Genomic DNA, 13715 nt, shown 5'->3' with positions numbered 1-13715 from the left:
GCTTCTGATCCGCTCTTGCAAGCTTGATATGCTTTACATACATTTTTTATGTTCTTCATTAAGTACTATTTATTTTCTATCACATGAGGTTGACTTAAGCATCGGAGTGCTAGACCGGGGCACCCTCTAATTTGTTTTCTAACAACCTTACAAGCACCATTGAATGAAGAATTTCGGATACCTTTGGTCCTTCTCTTTTTTAGAGATCCAACAATTCAGTAAATATAGAAGACAACTCACTATCCCCTTTCTCCTCTCCTTTCTCCTCGGATTATGATAAATTAATCAATATTTCAATCATTTTATCAGTCTTCCATCTGACTCAACTTCCCGTTAGAATCACTTAACTACTGCATTAACATAAAAACATTAAAGTAGTTTCGTCTTCGACTTGGAAGAGAATGCTACTATCCATTCTGAAAATAAATGAGATTGAGCGATTTTAATAAAAAAAAATGGTCTTCTTATTTTATTTTATTTTTCCTTAAATAAAGAACTCCTTTTGGAGTTTCTATTTTTCCGTTACTCTTTCTCCTGCGCCACCACGTGACGGCCACCAGCTACCATTTTCCCTCTCGCTAAATCACCGCCCTTTCCCGTGCAGTTTTTTTTGTTAATTTTTTTTAAACTTTTGATTATGCCAATAAAATATTTATTAAGTATATTTTTTAAAAAAATATTTAATATTATAATTCAATTCCTAAATTATAAAAACAAAATTTTATTAGTATAATCAAAAATTAAATTAATTAATTAATTAATTAATTAATTTTTTTTTAAAAAAAACTGAAGTGCCCGTAGGGGTAGGATCGAACGATCCCGTCTCCTCTTTCTGCTCGCTGGCTTTTTCCCATTTTAAAAAGCGAGCTCAGCGACAGCGAACAGCTCCACTCCCCTTCTCGTCTCTCTCCGTGAAACCCTCGCCGCCCTCCTCCCCTGCCATGGCTGGATTCTTCCCCTTCGATCTCGTCGATCTCCTCTCCCCGCCTTCCTTCTCCTACTTCGAGTCTTCGATCTCGGCCTTCCCTGCCCCCTTCGCGCCTCCTCCCTCCGCGCTGCTCGTCAACGGCCTCCACCGCCACCGCCTCCTCGACCACGCCTTCGACCTCCTCAGCCCCACGTCCTTCTTCCACCCCGATCTCCTCCCTCCCTCCGCGATCGACTTCCATTCAGCCGCTGACCACGCCTTCGCCTTCGATCGTTCCTCGTTCGCTTCCTTCAAGCGCCTCAGCGACCAGGCGGACGCGGAGCTCTGCCTCCGGGACCTCAGCGACCGGGTCACCGCCTTGGAGCTCGGACGCCGGGCCCGGGCCCCGGATCTGGACCGCAAGTACACTTGTACGGCCGAGCTCGGCCTCGGCCGCAAGTACAAGTGGACCGCGACTGACAAGGCGGGCGGAGAGAGGGCGGTGAAGTATACGGCGGAGATCAAGGGGGCGGAGGAGAGTGAGGGGTTTGATCGGAAGTTTGTGTGGGCGGCTGAGGCCAAAGGGGCTGGGAAGAGGAATCTCAAGTGGTCCGCGGAGTTCAAGGGGAAGGGCAGGCACTCCCCGCTTAGCCGTACCTACACATGGCAGACGCTGACTAACCCTCACGAAGAGGAGGAGAAGAGCAAAAAGGAAAAGAATGATAAAAAAGGAAAGAAAGAAAACGCAGGCACCGTCCATGTGGTGGAGATCGAGGAGAAGAACCCCGGACCCATTGCCATCAGAAAGGTTTGCCTCATCTAACTTCACTAATGATTCCATTTTCGTTCAAGTAAAGCTCAAGGATGAGGTTTAGGTTGCTTCCTGTGATCTGATCTCATTCATATCGTTTCTTTTTAAACTAAAATGAAGTTTAATTCTCTCTGAAAATTAATGTTTTCTTAAAATTAGATGATGAAAATTTTGAATTACTGCTATGATCCATCACATCGATCCTAAATCCAGAACAATCTGTATTGTGTGATTAAAAAGGAAGTACAGTGTTGACAATGAAGAGGAGAAGCTTGGCAATTTCTCTACATTATACCATGAACAGTCGCTGCTTAGCTGAAGATGCGAGTAAGTAGAAGATAATGCTACTGAAAAAACCATGCTGGAGAAGACTAAGAAATTGGCGAAGATGAAAAGAAAGCCAAATATGTAGAATTAGACTATCTGCAAGAGGATCAGGCAAAAGACTGGAGTTGCTGGAATGGATCTACTGGAGGCCTGATTTGGGATCTCTAGATTGAGAAGCGGGGATTTGAACATCATTGCCACTATGACTTGGCAAGAGCTTAGAGGCAAAGGAAGGGGCAGATTTGTTGAATCAGCAAATGGTTGTAGTGCAATATTCACTTGTTGGGGTCTGAACCTGCTATAAGGAATTGGGGGATTCATGGATCTGGCAAGCTAGTCCCCAGGAGAAGGAAGACATCCTACTGCAGCTTATGAATTTGGGTAGCAGTCAATAATATTTGGATGGAGGGAACAATTGTGGCTCTTCAACCAAATCTCAACCATGATGGTGAATAGGATGTGATGAATGTTGTTGGTGTCTGAACTGGCATCGGTTTTCAATTGGACGCACATTCACCATGTTTATAGGAGAATGGAGAAAAGAAGCCTACTTCTATGGGAGGATTGGCGAAATAGGCAACTTCCCCCAAAGAGAAATACTATAGAAATAACTATTGCATAACTCATAAGAACTAATAACTAAAAATAGTGCTACTCCAACATTTTCAAAAGCTTCCTAGCAATTGGTTCAAAATATTTCATTCCGATATATACCCCTGTTAGTCAAATGGATGCTCGATATTGCAAAATTCTTGTTTCTTCTTACAAAATTAAAAGTGATATATGTTTGTGATACAGTTAGTTTTTTTTTTTCAAGTGCTTTGGTCAAATTCAGTCTAGTTTTAGCATCTTTTACTGAATTCTTCCTTTCTTCTGATTAGTAAATGGGTTGGCCAGTTCTGGTATATACCTTTAATTTTCATCTATGACAGTTGTTTTGTGCTTGATATGTAAATGTTGATACTACTTTACCTTTGTGGATGTGAAAGGCTTTTACCAACAGATGTGCTAAAGGAAAACAGAAGGAACTAACACGGCAGGATGCTGCTTTGTTAATCCAAATGACTTTTAGGGCTCATTTGGCCCGCCGCTCTCAGGTTCTCCACTGTCTGCGTGAGCTTGCAGTGGCTAAATCTAGGCTGAAGGACATCCGAGCTTTGTTCTATAATTTCTCTTATCGTAGACGTATAGCAAGTGATGCTGAAGAGCTCCAAAGATTCACCGAGAAAATTATTGTTCTCCTGTTAACTGTCGAAGGCATTGAGGTAACTTGTAATTACATCTCTGATATTTTTTTCCTGTTCACATTCATTCAACACATACTTAAAAACACATTACATGTCTCGGTCAATATACTGAAAAAAAACATCGTTATCTTCATGTTTTAGCAAGGATCACCTCTGTTCAACACATCATCTACACTGCTGCTAATAGTTTTTCTGAGGATGAAGTGTTGAGAAGGATCACCTCTGTTCTATTTTGTCTATACAATCAAAGTCAAAATCATTTAATACCAGTTCCTTAGAGCTTTAAAATTGTGTCGGTATTGAATGTTGTATTGCGTCATTACAGTAGAACATTCTTAGCCCTTAAGATTGTTTGTATTTAAGTTTACTATAGCGTCAAGGTTTGTTGATGTCAGGGGCCAGATTATATGGTGCGAGCAGCAAAGAAGTCAATGGTCGACGAACTCGAAGCAATGATGGAGGCAGTTGATCCACAACCGGCGACGAAGCTAGCATCCATGAAGCGCAGGAAGTTTGATCTCCCTGATGGTGGTCAAATCTCGAAGGAAATGATGGAAGGTGTTGCTGAGGTCGTCCAGATGCTGGATGAGGAATGAATGTGATCCATCTACTTCAACTTGTCACGGTAAATTTATGCTAGGCACGTAGACGACTATCGTTAAATTTGAGGTTTGAAAGACTAGTAGCATTTTCCTTTAGGTTTCGGCAACTGCTTTAGTTTATTTGGTCGGACATCCTGAACTCGGTAGTACCTATGTTATTCGATCTAGTTTATGTTCTAACTTAACTTTTTGCAGTGCTCGGTTGAAAATTGTGGTTTAGTGTGCTTGTGGTATGCCTCTTTTGTTAGTTAAGGTAGCAGGGTAGAATGACAAAGTTGTAAAATCAGATGTCGATTCCTTGCTTGAAGGGTTTGAGATGGTGTACTTTAATGACCTCAATCTACACTTCAAAAATATGAGATCACAGCGCCTCTACAGAGGTCGCTATGGCTCTGCAACACCACGAAGGTCGCCGGATCATGATGCCTCCGTGACTCCATGGAGGTCATTGTAGGATCGCAGCAGCCTTTGTGACTCTGCAGTGGCCTGCAGCAGTGTTGGGAGATGGATATTGGACAAAACAATAAATTTCATCTATTTTGTCCGGCATAATATGAAATTTTAAACTATGTCACAAACTAAACTCCAAGGATAGCACTTCAACCCAAACTAATAGAATTTCGTAAGCTCTTCTCAAGCAGTCGAGCTTGACCCTATGCGGCATTTTTCTGAATAAAACAATTGTCATCTATTCCTAAAAATGAAAAACTAGAGTCCAAGCTCTTGGAATCATTTGATTTACAGAAGTTTGAGTATTTTTGTGAGTTCTAAGAACCAAAAGCTCTCAAAGAGCGTATATACCACTCACTTTAGCCTATAATTGGCTTACCGTATATAGGTCGAACATCGAAAATTTAACAATAGTTTAGTCGACTAAACCAGCCAACACTTAGCATCGACTAAAGGGTGCAATTATCAAGAGTTGTCTAAGTCATTCTTTGGGTTTCATCTAAGTTTAATGAAGCAAAATCAAAGCTATCGGTTCACAATAACGAAAAGAAATTGCAAATAAGTTATGTTTGGCAGCGCAGATATCTTTTGTTAGGAGGCCGAGATCGGTGCTCCCCCCATCCAGCAAGTGTGTTCAGATTCCTAAGTGGGTAACCAGGGCAATTGACAAGATGAGAAGAAATCAGACTTGGAATAGACTCTGGAAACTTTAAGATCCAAGATCAAATTGGTGTGGAGATTCCTAAGTTTGGCAATTGACTAAAGGGTGCCGTAACTTTCAACGCACACACTGGTCTGATGCAAACCCCAACAAAACATAGTCGCATACCTGGAAGAAGGAAGGAGTCAGCCAACCCATGGTATCTTCCTGCTGGGGTACTGATATCAGATTCTGGCTTGATCTTTGGCACTGAGTACAAACTAAGCATTCTCTTTTCTCATTGTGAATCTGAACATCTGAACTGTTACGGAATGCAGGACTCCCTCGGTTCTTCAGGTCAATTCAACTAGAACTGCAGGGAGTTAGATTGATCCTAACCAAAGCTCATATACAGCATTGTCCTCAAGATACAATCGAATGGAAGCGGAGCCACCTTCTTTTGACACACCAGCAAATACAATAAAATTGCTACAACAAAGTTTAAGATCACAACTTGGCTAATCTTGCACCAAAAGGACAACACAAAAGAAGTTGTTAGCTAAATGAATGAATGTTAAGAACATCTTATGTGGTCTTTGTAATGATGTACCTGGAAGTTGTGAGCGTCTCTATGACATTGGAAACCAATCAATTGATCAAACTGAAGCTAAACCATCACAGATATTTTACTATTAAAATTTACAATTTCAAGTGGACAAATTACATACCTCACAGATCAAGCTTATAAAATTTGTATCTGCAATGTAAAAAAGAAACTTTTACCATAAAGGTTGGAATTCAATCACAATACCCTTTTCTATTTTTTTATGATGTCTTTGCCCTCTTTTACTTGAGAAATATCAAAGCATTTTGCATATTCTAAGCACATCTAATATTAGTGTTTTCTCTTTCATTTTTCTTCTTTCTATACCAACAAACTCTCACATTAACTTCTTCCCTAATGTCCTAATATATATGTAATTTCTCACATTTTTTTATTTTTAGTTTCTTCTTTTATTCCACTTGAGATGACTGTTTCAGATTCATTGATTTACTAGCTAGTTGATCCTATCAATCTAATTCTCATGCAGTTGAGACAGGTGAATTAGTTCTACTAGTAAGTTCCATTTTAATAAGTCATTCTCATAAGTTGTTGGTGACCATCAAACTTGATAAGCTCCCTTTTAGTCCACACAAGGCAAAGAAAATCGATAGATTGACTGAAACACGATTCATGAACTTACAGATTCAGAGATCTCACCTGAACATCTCATACAAGCATCCATGCTCACTATGTGCGACAAGCTAATAAATTCAACAGATACGGCGAGAGTACCAGAATTGAGCTACATTCGAGTTCAGCTTGTTATTCAAAGGTCGTTGGGTCCCACGAGGTAGTCAGCATCCCTTTGTAAAGACGTGCAAGAGTTTGGTTCCCGGCAAATTATTTTCTGGAGTAGCTCCAAGCTACCCACTCGTCGTATCGAACCAGGTCGGTGCATTTTCCCCTGGTCTAGATCCCAGTGGGGGGCATCTTTGCAAGGCAGACCAGAGGTGATATCCATGAGGCATGTGTTTACTATCTCTTCATCAGCTGAACCCAAGTAGAAATAAATTGAGTTATCAGGGATTGCAATAACAGTATCGGAAGTTGCTTCAGATGGGGGTTTTGCTTTGACGCCCAGGGTGCCGATTGTTGAAATAGCATGATCGGAAGGGCACTTTCCTGTTACCCTTTTCACAATGTCCTCTGCCATCTTCACCTGAAATGTGGGAAGAGTAGGAACGCCATTTCACTGTTAGATATTTTGGCAAACATTGCCAGTCAGGTCAATCATTCAATAAATACTACGAATGCAAGATAGCAATTAGTATTGATAACAAAACAACAGAATGAAAGTGAGGTGACAGAACACAACTACAATCAGCAGTAACATGTCGAATGAGGAAGCAAAGTGCCACACCCACTGGTTGGACAGAACATAATGTGAAGATATACATGATAAATCTGTACCAGGATATCAGCTAGAGGATAGACTACAAAACTTATGGAAAAAATATTGAGAAGAAATAACTATAAAAGACATGTATTTAAGTAGAAACATATACTGACAACTGAGTATTAACAAAACTTGCTCTACAATGCATCATTATCATTCATTTCATAGAAAAGTAGCAAAGATAGTACTTAGTAGAGAAACCTGAATCGAGCTTATAAAATCTCTCATAGGCCTTCAGCACCACTTTCACAAATGTAGAATCATACCTCATTGATCATAAAAGACGATGCTTGTCTAACCAATGGCAGCCATAACGTACACTTACTGAATTTTTTTAGTTTGATGGTAACAAACATACAGTCATGGGTCATGCAATAATGTATATGACTAATGGCAGCCACAGCTTTCTTTTTCAGTTGCATGATAAATATAATTGGATCATGAGATTATTTTTTTAACCGCTAGAATTAAGTTACACAGGATTCCCAGAGAGAAAACTTAACCTTTCTATTTGGTAAAAAGTGATGCATAAAGCACTGAAAAGAACTATTTCTAAAATTCAAAAAAGTAACAATAAAACCAAACCTAACAGCTTTAGACTTAAACTAGTACCCAAACAAACCTGGTCCATTAAATCAGCTCCAACTCATGGGCTTCGATTGTTGCCTGAGAGTGATGGGGACTTCCCTTGCGCCAGATACAAAAAATTGGCATAGTTGGAGGTTATATGTGCCCCCCTTCTTATGAGGCTTACACAGCCTAATTAAGCAAACAAGCAGCAATGCATATAATACACATAGGGTGTGAGGTGATGAACCACCTGCATAGCATAGTCGCTATAAATAATATTAGTAAGATCGATCAAAATGTCAATCATTACCATATTATTCTTGTGCACAAAGCCACCAGTTCAGCTTAATTCATTACATAATAACTAAACTATTCTCATAACAAAATGAAAAACTTACTGATTCGAAAAGCTTCCCATAGGTGAATTTGAAAATGACAACAAAAAGCATGGAGAAGAAAAGAGAAGAGCTAACACACTTATCATTAGTCACTTCACAGGTACCCTCATTTCAACTCTTAGCATCCTTTGTCACTATACTACTCCAGTTAACTAGTTTGGTGGACAAAATGAAGTTAATATAAATGTTTCTTCAAATTAAACCAAAACTCCAAAGCTCTTAGCTGATCACAATATAAACGTTTCTTCAACCATTCCACTCAAATTTTCCAATTTTAGACTCAAGGAGCATTATCAAGTAAGAAGCATCTAATATGACAAAAAAGTAAACGAACAACATAAGACTAGATAGCGAGAGCAATGGTAAGTTGGACTTAGATCAAGTAATCATCATAAGTAGAATTAGTCATCTAAACCAAAATGCAACTTTTAAGAGGAAAATGCAAATTCATGGCGATTCAAAGTGGAAGACCCATTCTATTGTTATTTTCATTTTCGTTAGATGATACTTGATGGTGTGCTTTCAATCCCAAATATCGGATTTGATGCTGATGATCAGGTTGGCATAGTCTTTCTTCCTAAAGCAGGAGTTGCTAGTTCGGCCAGGGTAAGCAATTGGGAAGGCTCAGCTAATCCTCTTATCACCACTTTATCCTCTCTATACACATGCTCCTAAGGAAGGAGCCTTTTTCTCCCTATAACAATGATATTGATGCAAAATCAATGAAAAATAGACCGCTAGAAGACTTTATTGTCGTATTCTACTTGAGCAACATTAAATCCAATGACAAAATATTAACTTTTGTAGCATTGAGCAAATTGTGATAACTCTTTATAAATAACTTCAAAATGAATAACCCAAAACATATGTTAAAGTAATAAAATTTTAGTGTTCACCACAATATAAAAAAGCATACACATGTTAATGTAGCAAGTAGCTTACCTGGGAGATCAAAGTTTCCACATCTGCTTCCAGTATCTTACGATTAGCCACAACTTCATTGTACTTCTGATTCATGTTAGTGAGACGGTTTAAAAGCACGGAGTTCTCAACTCTTAATTGTGAAACCTAATAATAGATGCCATGAAATTTCAGAACACCATTGCATACTAAAGATATAAAAATATCGAGCAATTTGAACATACTTGGTCCTCAAGCTCATTTAGATGTGTTTGTTTTCTCCTTCTTGAACGCCTTGCCGATTCTCTGTTTGAAAGCATCCTGGGTGAACAACTAAAGCTTCTTCAAAAGTTCTAAACAAACACCTAGAATTCTAGAAATTTAAGGTCTCAAATGCTAATAGAAAGAAAAATTCAGGAAAATTTGTGGTAAATGCAAAGTTCCTCTAGAAAATGAGCAACAACAAGAATAATAAACTAGTGATTACTGAAAAAAAAACACACAATAGTATTGGTAATTGAATTATTATTTCCAGCTGTATACCTTTTTACACGTTTCACTTGGGCAACTTCTAGAGTCTCTAATGCTTCTGCTTCTTTATCAAGTTCAACATCATCTGAAATAACCCTTCATGATCCATTAGTTGACCTCCTATGGAGGATAGACTTCTCCAACATAGTTGAAGAAACAATACCACCTGATCTATGTTGCACCTTACCATCATTTCATAATTATGAAACCCAGAAAGATCAAATAGAAAATAAAAAAAGAAAAAAGGACACAATGTAACTGAATTTTGACTCATCTCTTATATCTTCCATGAAATTTGATTATGAAACCATGAAGCTATGACAGAATGTGACATTTCTCTAGGAGAAAAAGTATGATGCAGTTTCACGAACCTTCCCTCGATTACAAAAGAAAGAAAAAGTAGCTTTTAACCTATTTTGCATTCACTAAAGACGGAACATGTGTACATCTAACTAGATTTACACAAATGCTTTGATATTAAAAATAGTCATGTAACCCATAAATAGACTGCATAATACTTTAAAAACTTTTAAACATGATTTTTTGATGCCTTACAGAGAACTTGAATATTAATTTGCGAGAATGAATTGTTCATTCTTTTCAATTATTAGAGATATCATACATTTGGAAGTTAAGAACTTCCAGATTATGATCTTGAAAATAGTCAAACATTTATTGTTCACATATAAATTGTGAATTTGACTGTTGCACTAGTGTCTCCAAAAACATTCAAAATTGTGATTTGTAAGAACTAATAGCTAAAATTTTTCTACTAACTCAAATTTTTCCAGAAGCACTACAACCTAGAAAAAAGTGTAACCAAACCTGGAACCAAATGAACTGCCCGCAACTAGTAATTTGAAGGTTCTATTTGTGGTTGGGAGTAACACCTTTAACTATCATTAAGCCCCGAGCTCCAAAATAACATGGTCCAACTGACAAAGGAGTACTAAAAAGGTGTTCATAAGGACGGGCAGTGATTCTTTAATAAATTTTATGTCACCGATACCCAATGTCATACCAATCATCATATAAATGTCTTCCCCAGCTCATTAGATTCACATGCATTCTGTTTATCTTGAATATATACTTAGATTTTCTTCTTTCATGGATTATCTAGCAGCTTATGACATTTATAGTCAATCCAAAAGCAATTAGTGTGTATGTTTCTAAATTACCTAATAACATGTAACCCGATTCTCCTTATTAAAGTGACTTAATCGAAGAAAAGTAAGCCTCCATCACTTTCTTGTGATAATGTATGCATCAAATCCATGTTGTTTGTTGTCATCTTTTATAACTATATATTGAATAATCACTGAGAAAATATTTTCCTTATATTAATCCAGATAAAAAAGACAAAAGAGAAATAAAAGTCATTGAGACTTTATCCCACACAACAGTTGAATTGATTCAAAATGAAAATTAGACGAGGGAAAAGAAGAAAAAGGAAACAGAAAGTACTTACACCTAATAGAACTAGTGAATGTAAGTTACTTGTATGCAGTAGTAATATACCATTTGTAGATGCCTGAGATTGATATTGCAAAGAATCTGAAGACAGCAAACTGGTATCAGCTATGGAAACACAACTTTGAGGATCTGCACTAGAACTCTATCAAACGAAAAAGAAGACATAATCAGCCAGTGCTTTGATACAAAAATGTTGAATGTATTCTAAGCTAAAATGGAGTAAAGGGAAAACATGTGAACCAGATAATATTCTTGCCAATGTTTGCATACCTTCATTCTCTCAATTCTTATTTGGAACACATCCTGACGATTATTGTTGATACTTAATATTATATTCACACTATCACTTGCAAACTAACATAAGGAAAATCATCCAAAACTAGATGAAATCTGTCATAAACTTACTCATTTTAGATTTGTTTTTTTCTCAACAACTCATGACAAATTAAAGACAAAGACTTGTGTGCAATCCATCAGTTTATCAACAACCACACATGCATTCTGTAGCAAATAGTCTTAATGGAACTATTATAAATAAGGTTAATAAAGCTTACAATACACAATAGGCATCTTGGTTGCCTCAGTTTTTGCAAACTGTCCAGTATTTGTCACCATTCAACATACAGATCAACACATCAATATTTTAGCAAAATTGCCATGCCTCTTTGATCATGAAATCGCATATTAATACAATAGGATTATTTGATATGCTTCTCTAACCCACCCGTCTTAGGAACCTTATGTTCCCATGTACAAGCTCATGCCGAGATAATATAATTTCAATTAGCTGCATTGCTGCATTAGTGCTGCTGGCTATTGTAATTTTGTGCAAGCATTTGAAAGTCTAATAATAACTAACAAGAACTAGCATAACAACACTTTTATTGTTCAGTATGAAACAAAAATAATATCATAACAAAAGTTGACAGGACTGGAATATCATATTAGCAAATTTTAGTTTGGCACTAAGTAGTAACACCTTGGTTTTAAGCTGTTTTGAGCCACAAAATCCTATTATTGCCTCTAAATCTATAGGGATGAGTAATTACAACTGTTATCCAACAGCATGAGACACATATGATAGTGATTCAGCAGTAATAGAGACATATAGATGATGAAATGTTATCACAATAGTGAGAAGATTGTATATGCCCAAAATATTAGCCTATATTGCCTGTTAAACTTCAAATGGTAGTTTTCATTAGGTAGGATTAGATTATTCAGCCAACTTAGTTTACCACCAAAAGCGTAATTGTTTTTGGCATATGTTCCTTAGGTTCTATGTACCATTTATTTTGGCCAATAGGACTACTGTGCTGGGTTCTGACAAAAGGTTAATATCTACTTTTGGTCCAAATTAAATAGGATAGGTTGACTACCTGCTACCAAAGTGAAAATTCAGTGTAGTTAATGAATGAAGTATATATTTTGTAATTTGTACGAGGCTGCACCAAATTTCAAGTTCCAAACACTTATTTCTTAGGTAAACAGTAAACTCCTGTTAAGCTTGAGTGTCGGCAACAAATTATGTTGGGAAAAGAGAAAAATACGATCACCCAAACTTTGATTCTTTTTTTTTTTTTGGACGCATTTGGTTACGAATAGACAAGACTATACACGAACACCAGGAAACACGATCTTTCAAACCAACAACATTTTTCTCGATGACTTTTCCAGAAGCATAAACTACACAACGAGTGCATCGAGGAAAAAAAAATTGTTCAAAGAAGCGGAGAGAGTACCCTGGACAAGGCGACAGCGGCGCAATACAGATCAAGCTTCTCCTTCAACATCGAGGCATACTCCGCCGGATCGACGGCGGCCGAGGGGTCCGATCTCTGCGGAGCAGCGGCGGAAACCGGTCCCTCTATCTCCACCACCTCATCGGGACCCACCGCCAAAGTGGAGGCCGAGATGGGGCTACTCATTCCCTTCTCGAGGCCCAACTGCGGCTGCGTCCAGCTCCTCCTCGAGGGCGATCCGACGCCGGAATTCATAAAACTCCCCCTCCCTTCTCTACTCAATCCCTTACATCGATCGCCATCGGCGCTCCACAATCCACACCCATTTCTGGCAACAATGGCGGTCCGGGCACGATCTATAAATAATGAAATAATTAACTCAATAAAGTTTAAAATAATAATAATAATAATAATAATGGTAAAAATAAATAAGTCCCTTTCACAAAAGACGTTGGAATCCTATTATTTCAATGTTATTAAGTGATGTCTAGGAATGATAGAAATGAGCAACTTGATAGATAGATAAATCAGGATTAATAGTTTTAAAGATATTAGATATTTATGAGATATTTTATATCTTCTAAAAATTGATTTTAAAATTTATTAGAATAAATCAATTAGAATACTAAGACATCAAAATATTCTTCATCAATTTAGTTAATATAGTTCTTGATAAAATCATTCTGCCTCCAGGGTTATGGTATAGCAGTAAAATATTCAGATTATCATTCAAGCACCCGTGATTCAAATCTCAGTTATAATAAATTTGTAAAAAAAATTTTTCCAAATGAGGCACACAATTAAAGGATGTTGGACTCATGGGTTGTCCGTTGCGAGCGTTTTCCGATTTATTCTAGTGGCCGATGAAACATTTCTATGAAACCGGATCAATCATCCAGACTCACGTTACCCAATTTGATTATTTTTTTTTTATCAGAATCATTCCAATTTAAATGCTATTATAGCATTTATGAATAAAAAGTATTTTGTGATAACGGAGCGCTTTTATATAAAAATTCTATAATAATATTTTTAAACGATTTTGATTTAAAATCAAATATAAGAAGTGACGCTTTTGATTTTTTTTTAAAGAATTAAATTAATAATAATAATAATA

General features: G+C 37.3%; 2 protein-coding genes across 3 annotated transcripts; one reads left to right on the top strand and one right to left on the bottom strand.

Annotated features, from left to right (window-relative positions):
• Positions 1 to 826: 826 nt before the first annotated feature.
• LOC122019863 (BAG family molecular chaperone regulator 7-like) lies at positions 827 to 4113 on the top strand. Of its 2 annotated transcripts, XM_042577449.1 has the most exons (4): positions 827 to 1330; positions 1367 to 1715; positions 3035 to 3310; positions 3688 to 4113. In XM_042577449.1, the coding sequence occupies exons 1-4, from the start codon at positions 942 to 944 to the stop codon at positions 3886 to 3888; spliced, it is 1215 nt and encodes a 404-aa protein (XP_042433383.1). In that variant the 5' UTR covers positions 827 to 941; the 3' UTR covers positions 3889 to 4113. The 2 variants fall into 2 exon arrangements, with proteins under 2 accessions (XP_042433383.1, XP_042433382.1); XM_042577448.1 differs by having other exon boundaries at positions 828 to 1715.
• A 2053-nt stretch (positions 4114 to 6166) lies between these two features.
• On the bottom strand, positions 6167 to 12959 carry LOC122019864 (bZIP transcription factor RISBZ2-like). The gene is made up of 6 exons (XM_042577450.1): positions 12599 to 12959; positions 10902 to 10998; positions 9396 to 9468; positions 9098 to 9173; positions 8895 to 9020; positions 6167 to 6747 (listed from the first exon to the last, which is right to left on the bottom strand). Exons 1-6 carry the CDS (start codon positions 12851 to 12853, stop codon positions 6355 to 6357), a joined length of 1020 nt encoding a protein of 339 aa, XP_042433384.1. The 5' UTR covers positions 12854 to 12959; the 3' UTR covers positions 6167 to 6354.
• Between the last annotated feature and the right edge of the window lie 756 nt (positions 12960 to 13715).

The sequence above is a fragment of the Zingiber officinale genome, chromosome 9A, assembly GCF_018446385.1.
Source record: "Zingiber officinale cultivar Zhangliang chromosome 9A, Zo_v1.1, whole genome shotgun sequence".
NCBI classification, from domain to species: Eukaryota; Viridiplantae; Streptophyta; class Magnoliopsida; order Zingiberales; family Zingiberaceae; genus Zingiber; species Zingiber officinale.
The sequence above is the reverse complement of the archived record's forward strand: the minus strand, read 5'-3'. Positions and strand labels throughout refer to the sequence as shown.